This window comes from Plasmopara halstedii (assembly GCF_900000015.1).
Source record: "Plasmopara halstedii genome assembly, contig: Scaffold_1594, whole genome shotgun sequence".
NCBI classification, from domain to species: domain Eukaryota; phylum Oomycota; class Peronosporomycetes; order Peronosporales; family Peronosporaceae; genus Plasmopara; species Plasmopara halstedii.
The window spans coordinates 437,544-445,987 of NW_020188505.1; the positions used below are offsets into that span (position 1 = coordinate 437,544).

The 8,444-nt window shown below is 49.3% G+C and overlaps 1 protein-coding gene across 1 annotated transcript; it reads left to right on the plus strand.

Annotated features, from left to right (window-relative positions):
* Window positions 1-7,868: 7,868 nt before the first annotated feature.
* PHALS_01869 (uncharacterized protein) lies at window positions 7,869-8,354 on the plus strand (the record flags this gene model as incomplete). The annotated part of the gene is made up of 2 exons (XM_024716344.1): window positions 7,869-8,151; window positions 8,225-8,354. Coding segments are annotated over 2 exons (413 nt in total), but the record flags the coding sequence as incomplete, so codon positions are not given.
* Window positions 8,355-8,444: the final 90 nt, after the last annotated feature.

Genomic DNA, 8,444 nt, shown 5'->3' on the forward strand with positions numbered 1-8,444 from the left:
CATTGTTTTCGCCAGACTGGTCTCTTTGCATGGCCTCCTCGAATACCGGTGCCCAATATGGAGGAGCAATACATTAAAATCAACCTGTGCGGCGCTATCCCAAGGCTTCCTTTTAATAGTCCCATGGCTATTAAAGAGCGTTTGAGTCCAGTAACGGACGCTGGGTTTGAATGACGACGAATTAATAGCCATGATTTAGGAGGCGGAAGAAGAGGAGAATTACGATTAAGAAAACGATGATGCGAAAAGCAGATAGTCACGAATCTAGAAAAGCTAAATAGCCTGGCAATTACTGCTTCACTGCTGGATGTGACATATTCCCCGGATAGAGTGTACTAGGCGCATTCGAGAACTGCAGAAATCTCTCAAGACGACGGCGACTGACCAGACTACCATCACTTCGTGGCTGGTTTCGAATTAGTCCAGCATAATTGCTTGGCACTTCATTGTCTTCTACATCATCAAAATTCATGTTTGTATTAACTGTCAATTAATGCAGTACCTAACGTCTCGTCTTGTCCATGTGACAGATACACCCGAGGTAAGTGGGTCGCTAGATATTCGGGTAACAAAAAATAGCTACTATTTTACCAGTTATGAGCTAATTCTTGACTACATACAAATAATCTTGGCGTAACAAACTTTTTTTTGTTATACGAGGTTATTAGTTACCCGGATATGCGTTATCCGAGAGACAACTGTAATTAGGGAGACCTACAGATTTCGATATTGGCGGCTCTGACGCAATTAGAACCAAAAATAAACTGTTTCAATTCTAAACGGAGGAGTGTATTTGCGTTGGGTGAGGGTTTGTATGCTCTTGGAGGTAGCGAATCGCGATCCGCTACACTCATACTGGTTCTAGTATAGAACGAAAAGTCGGTGACATTAGCTTAGCTTAGATAACTCTCTCTAATCGAGAGAGCTGCGGCAGCCCCGCTGCACTTGGTAGGAATTCGTACCTAATCTACGGCGGAGGCATTACGACTGATACTCTGGGAGGATGGGGCAATTCTTATATTTGCCCCAGGGCATGTCGGACTGGTTGAAGAAGTGATGTTCCTGCCTGGCCCTGGGGGTGTGCAACACCTTGCTTTGCAAGGGCCTGAAGCGACAAGCGCGTGCTTAGAGGCGTTTTCGAGCTATGAAAATGCTCTGCTTGAGCACCTGGAGTAGTTGATGTTGGTGTCGACAGTGCTCATGACGCCACCGTCGACGACGGATGACTTCTCTCAACCCAGGCCGCTCAATGTAAAAGTTAAAAGCTTCGAGGATAAAGGATGGAGAGAATCTTCTGCTTTAGATGAGAAGACGGAGATGGCTATGGTATTCGCCATGCTCCAGACCGAGAGACAGCCCGTGGTGATAGCTATATTCAAGCTTGAGGGCCGAACGCGAAAATGAGCACTGATGTGCGGCACTTCGGTGGAAGCGGCGAACCCCTCTTGGAAGGAGCTGAAACTGCAGCTTTCGCGACTGTTCTCGCCGCCTGACCAGGTATATTGCGTGCGATCGCGATTCCTTGCCGCCTGACAGAGCAAGAAGAAGTTGGTGGACTTTGTTCGAGTGTTTCGAGCTCTCATTGCAGGGATGGCAGCCGATCCTCTCCCAAAGGCGGTCATACTGACCGTCTTTATGGAGGGCCTCTGCATTGGCGTGGCCAGAATGGAAGTCCTACGTGTTCATCCGTCTTTTTTCGAAAAAGCGGTAAATGTAATAATAAATGCCGAATTCAGCTATAAGTCGGCACGACTTGGTTGGAATGCACACTCTCTGAGCTCGCCGAGCGGGCCTAAGTTGATGGATCTCAGTTATGCTGGGGAAGAGGAGGGAGAGATCCGAGCAGTCGTGCAGCTTTCAAACACCTGACCGTATTTTGTCAGTAAACCCTCGGATTGATGTTCCATACGCAAGGCGCGTAAAGGTTCATCGAGCCGACGATCCGCTTTTCAACAGTCTGGTTTGTCGCAGGGAACGACAGAGCCTAGTAGGCGCGGGGAACGCTTCTGGGAGTAAATGAGTTCTGTTGTGCTTCAAGGACGCAGGGGGCAGCAGAGCTCAGCCCCAAAGAATTTCGTATTTTGAGCACGGAACGTGCATGTAAGCCGGGCTTGGTTGTCATGGCTGCGACCGGGAAGGGCTTCGAGAAACCACGGGAGATTCTTAAAGATTCCGGGGTGCGAGCATAATTTTCCAATGCTCCGCAATGAAAAGAAGTCAGCTTAATGCGCGATTGAGTGACACCGTTATTTTTCGCTTAGCGACGGGGACATGAGTCACGGTGCCGAGGATCCATGTGGACCTCGGTGTCAAGTTTCTTGACTTCGATAGCGCGGAACGCTGCTGATTCTCTGACTTGGATTCGTGGTATGACCTTATCCTTGGTATAGAATGGTTGGAACTCCTTGAGCCATGGATCGATTGGAGGTGGAAGACCTTAAAAGCGCTACGCGCAACTTACCTGATGAAGCTTTGTCGAGTCATGAACCCACCTCTGTTAGCAAGCAGAAGCGCTATTGGCATGAGCACTGGACCAGGACTGTAAATGTGCCGAATATCAGAGTATCTGAGCTGCCAAACACCGATGTGTATTGGACAGGAGTTCCGAACATGGCTCGCGGGTTGATTGTAAAGTGACACGCAACCGACTGAGCTTTGCCCAAGTACCAACGTAGTTTTACGTGCCAAAAGTGGCTTGGCCGGCCAAGAGCTGAGGCATCGAGGGCGAAACCAAAGTGATGCACGAGGTGTGGTACGTAACCCACTAAGCGCAGCTCACGTTTCGAAGCAGTTGCTGCATGCCAAGAGTGGCATGGTCGGTCAAGGAGTGCCACGAAATCCACTGAGTACCTACCTACGTTTCGAAGGAGTTGCAGCATGCCAAGAGTGGCATGGTTGGACGAGGTTCGAGGCATCTTGGGCAAGGTGCTCTTCATATGCGCGCAGAGCGGAACGTTATGCACTAAACAAAGCCTGCGGAACTAGCAGATCTTCGTCAGATGTTGTTAACATCATCGGGGCTCTGGTGGAGCAGGAAATGGGGCTGACACTGAACGACGCTGAGAACGTGTTCCCACTGGTCTCGTCGAGACGTAAAACCTCCGGGAAAAGGCAACGGTGACGCCGTAATTCATCTGAAAGATGCAGGGCGTCGACCTTGACTCAGAGTGTGTCTTCCATAGACGATAGCGCACAGCTACTACCCTTGTCAACGGAATGTATGGGAAGGAAGACGGCAACAACACCCTCGAGGCGTGGATGCTCTGCTTGAGCTGAACGAGATGTCAGACGAAGAGTTCGGATGTGTCTTGAAGGTAGACGATTTAGCCGAGATGGTCATTATTCGATCGAACGGGAGGATTAACACGCCGTAGGTTCTGGTTGATGCTATCCTGGAAAACACCAAGAGGGTGGAGAACGCACAGAGTTTATCGTCGATCCCGAAGGATCCCACAAATCCGTACTATTCTTTGATAAAGGAATTTCACGACGTCGTCCCCGGAGACCCGCCATCAGTCCTACTTCCAGACCGAGGTGTGCGCCATGAGATTGACATGGTTCCGGAAACCAAATACTGCGTAACACGCCAATTACCCCAGCCCAAGGAGCAATATGACGTAATTGGTGCCTTCTTCTGTGGAAGGCACAAAGCAGAAATGACGCGTGATAGCAATTTTACCCATTTGACGCCCACGTTTTTTGTCCGGAAGCCCACGGCAAGTGGCGTATCTTTCACGCTTACAATAAGCTCAACGCTGCCACCATACCGGCACAGACGCCGATCCTAGGAAGCATGTTCTTCAGAACTGTATGGCTAGCTGTACAAAGTCTAGTGCACTCAAATTGGTCGATGGGTATTACAAATTGCTCATGAGAGCGGCATGCTGTGGGGGTGGCTGGTTATGCCCCAAGGGCTGTCGATTACACCAGCAACATTTAATCGTCTTGTGACACGGTTATTGAGGCCCCACCCGGCGTATGAACTGAAATACTTTGACGACATCTTCGTCCACTGTCGTGCAGAACACGATGAGAACCGCATCGTCCATTTGTGAGCAGTGATAGAGTCGATGCACACTAATGCGCAATATTCTCATGCAGACATGTGCATCTTCGCCAAAACCATCCTTTTTTCAGGGTGCTTCATCGGGCAGCGTGGCTTTCGAGCGGATCCTGCTAAGGTTAAGGCCATTGTGGACTGGCCGGCTTCAAAGAACCAAAGGGACCGCTGCAAGTGGCTTGGCCTCGTCAATTACTTGCACAAGTATAGCGAGTTATGCGGAAATGGCACGGCCATTGTCTAATCTGCTTAGAACGGATACAGAATGGTGTTGGGACACCGAGCATCGAGAGGCTCTTTACGGGGTCAAAGACTGCCTTCTTCATGCACCAGTACTAGCGTTGCCAAATCCTGATCGTCCTTTAGTGTCGTCTGTGACGCTTCAGACTTTGCTATCGGCTGTGCATTGCTTCAAGCAGACGTAGAGGGGCGAGATAGGGTGATCGCGTTCGAATCTCGCCGTCTCAAGGATGCAGAGAAGAACAACTGCGTTCATGACAAGGACTTACTTGCGATAAAATATGCACTTGTCAAGTTTAGGGATCACTAGCTCGGCTCCAAGCCGTTCGTGATCTACACAAATCATGCGGCACAACCCACTGCAGCTCAGTTGCCTCACCTCTCTCAGAGATGGCCAGGTGGTTATCCTTCTTCGCGGAATATAACTTCGAGATGGAGTGAAATCAAGGAAAGCATAATGCTTTGGCTGATGCGTTGTCACGGACTTCTAGAGTCGATTGTCTCTAATAGACACCCCCGTTTCATGGGAAAATTTTGTTCGACTATGGCAAAGAAGTCGATGACTTCTTGTCCACCAGACTAAGTGACCTAAGACACGTTCGTGATGCGATGGCTGAAAGCCAAGATCTGCAGAAAGAATATGCAGATGACAAAGGAAGAGGCAAAGTGGAAAGCTTTAAGGTCGGAGACCTGGTTTCATAAAATTCAAAAAACCTGCTTACACATGCAGCCTCTGCTATCTTCCGGACGAAGCTTCGTCCACGGTTTTTTGGATCGTTTAGGGTTGAGGCCAAACGGGGCTAGCGTATACATTAAACCTTCCCAAACGGATGCGCACCCACCCGGTGTTCTACGTGGGCTTGCTCAAGCCGTACCGGAATTCGGCTCAAGTGAACGCGAAAGCGTTGGTGCCGAAGCAGATCCAACGAGCCCGCGGCCACCCAAAAGCTGAACCAACAACTGGTTCTGAGCACGGAGTGCGACAACCTCCAAAATGGCGCCAAGCGCTCCACCTTTGCATTCAGCAACGCATTCGCCTGATCCACGGCTAGGAGTCGCTCCGACAGAGTGCGGTAGTCCTCAAGGCGAGGCAGCCGGCGCACGAAGTGCTTAAAGCTGTCAAGGTCTTCCGCACTCGGTATGCGACATCAGTATGATGCTCAGCAGAGCGCCGATTGCGACGGACCTTGCCCTCAAGAGCTCGAAAAGCATCGCGAGTCACCGGAATAAGTCGTCATCGTCCGCCGCCGACTCCTCTCGACGAGAATGGTGGCGTTCACTATCACTTGGAACGCCATGTGGGTCGACGTTGTCGACAGATTCAAATCCAGTATCTTGTGAAGGGGCGGCTATATCCAGACTCTGAGAACTCGTGGGGGGTTAAGGAGCCGCTTCGGCAAGACTGCCTGGACGTCGTGGATTCTTATGGTCAGAGAGATCATGACGATCTGCGCTACGCAATTCTCAACAATAGCCGGAGAAGTCGAAGAGCCTTGAGCGCAAGCTATGGCCCTGAGCTGCTTTGGTCATAGACTCACCCGTGTGAGAGAACACAGCGCTCACGGGGGCGTGATATATCAATCCATACGTCTCAGGGCAACAATACGTAGGAAGTCGGCGTTGCACCGTGCGTTTGCCAGACTCGGATGGAAGATGGCGTGCAACGCGCACATCCACTTTCTTGTGACTCCGCTGTAAGTTAGACAGCGAGGAATGTTTGATGTACGCACTGCGGGTACAGACGCGCCTGCTTATTTTGCGCGAAGTCGAGCGCGGTATCTATCCATTGGGACTTCTTGAGGCACCAAGAAGCGAGCTTGGAAAACTATTGTATGTCAGGATAAGCTTGTGTAGTGGCTGGGAGTCCGACCACATAAACGCCGAACGAGCGAGTGATCGCGTCCTTCTTTTCAAGAAGCCAGATCAGCCGAGCTGAAGTCGTATTCTACACGAGGGTCAGCGACCAAACCTGGATACGAGCGCATGAGAGCTGCCCTGTGGGCAGCCTTCAACTGCTGCTCCTGTGCCTCGTCGAGGTGATTGGTAGTGATACAACTTTCCTCGAAAGTCGAGAAGTCAGGGAACGGAAACGGTGTCCGCGAGGTACGAGCAGGGCTCACGTCTCGCCACTGGCGCACCTCGCCCTCCTCTTCTTTCCATCCTGAGATGGAAGTACCTGACTTGAGTCGCTTTCCTCCGAATCCTTAACGGGGAAATCCATCTCGCGGTGCGTGGCACCCGGTTGCCGAGGGCTTGTGATATGCTTCCAGCGAAGCCGCGGACGTACTGTCCGGAGTTGCACCGCGTGCAGGAGGCAAAGATGGGCTGTGCTCTCGGAACCAGCGAGGCTAGGTCTCTCTGTGTGTCGTGGACACAGGGCTCATTGAGCAGAGAATGCCAAAGAAGGTCCTGATCGCGTAAAGGTGTTAAGATTCGCGAGCCTCGTACGAGGCAACAGTCAAATGTGAACTGTGGGTATTCGCGTTTTTAATGGGGGGAATGTAACGGGTTTTCTGTACTCTACTACGGGAGTGGCTTCCTGAACTGCACATGTTGCACAGGCTACTGTGCGTGGAAGTAGTGCAGGATCGCTCATGCTTCAGCGACGGAAGACGTGCTCTAAAATATCGAATAGTAGCAACAATAAAATTCTAACAATGATAGATGCTGTTGTTGGAAGATTTCCGCCCGATTAGCGATCGTCATGAAGGAACTGCTCGGCCACATTGAGTTGAAACCGAAAGGCACGATGGCACAGTCGACAGCAAATCGGAAGACATCTGCTCTCGATGTAAAGGCTATCATTGTAAGAACGCTCAGCTACCGCTGTAATCGTTAAGCTTGGGCTCATAACATCTACGAGCTAGGCAGAGTTGCGACGTTCACACGGTGGTAAAAGCGAAAGTGAGCTAAGAGTACTACCCAAAATTCTCACATAATGACTATACTTCACTTCTAGGCCGGATGTTCGGGAACGTATTCGGTATGTTGCGCCTCGTGTCGTGATACGTAATGATATACAGGATAAAGGAAAGATCAACGGATGTGATTTTGTCGTTTATACAATCCTTTTGTAGGTCTAGCTTGCATGTTAATTAGTTTAAATATTATGGATAGTGGAGTCTATTTATTCCATATCGATTGTATCAACTAAATTCGGAGTATATGATACCTTAAAAGTAATGAGAAATTAGTTCAAGTTGTGCTCTGAAATCCAAACACGCAGACACATCCTCCGCGCATTTGTTGAAACGAGCCCGCGCGAGCTAGACAGCAACCACGCCGCATATCTTATCCTCTACATTGTCGACATGACGCTTTTGTGTGCTGTCTATCAGTTTTGGATATTCAATTTAATCTAATCGATCCCATCGATCCAATTGTATCAGTCAGAACCTGAGTGTTTCCTAATGATCTGGTGTCAATTTTGCCACGACCTAAATGTATCCAGGGCCTATTCAAACAATCAGCTACCTTATAATAGCTGATATAGTTTATCGAACTTGTCTTGCAAGCTGTATGAAAGTCTATGATACAAGTCAGCATTACGAAATTTGCTTCGCTTGATATGAGTCTCAAGCTCGTAGCCTTCGCTGCAACGTGTGTTCTGCAGGCATTTTCCTTCAAAAGACATGAGGTGTCTAAATGGTCTCCCTGTCCCCTGTTCTCCAATGGTCTCGAAGACAAAACATTAATACCGACGGTTGAGTGTGGCAAATTTTCGGCACCTCTGTGCTATTCTGACATCTGTACAGCACCTGAGAGTGTAAACCAGACTGTTGAACTTTTTGTGAAACGATTTCCTGCCTCTAATCCCGAGACTGCGATTAATATATGGATTCGTGGGCGTCGTAAGTAGTAAGTAACTTCCATAACTGAATGGCTGGCATAATTACTGACCTTCGGGACATTGTTTATACGTAGAGGAACTATCTGCGTTTCTGCTAAATAATGAACTAAACACAAATGGAAATGTCTATGTGATGGTTGTTCGAGGAAGCGGAAAGAGTACGATTCTGGATTGTGGAGTGACAACAAGCGATTCAGATTTTGAGTTCTTGATGGACCCTGTGTGACGTGGTCGCTAACTGCTTGCCGTAAAGCAGAAGACGATCACGCCAAATTTTGCATAAGATCAATTTTT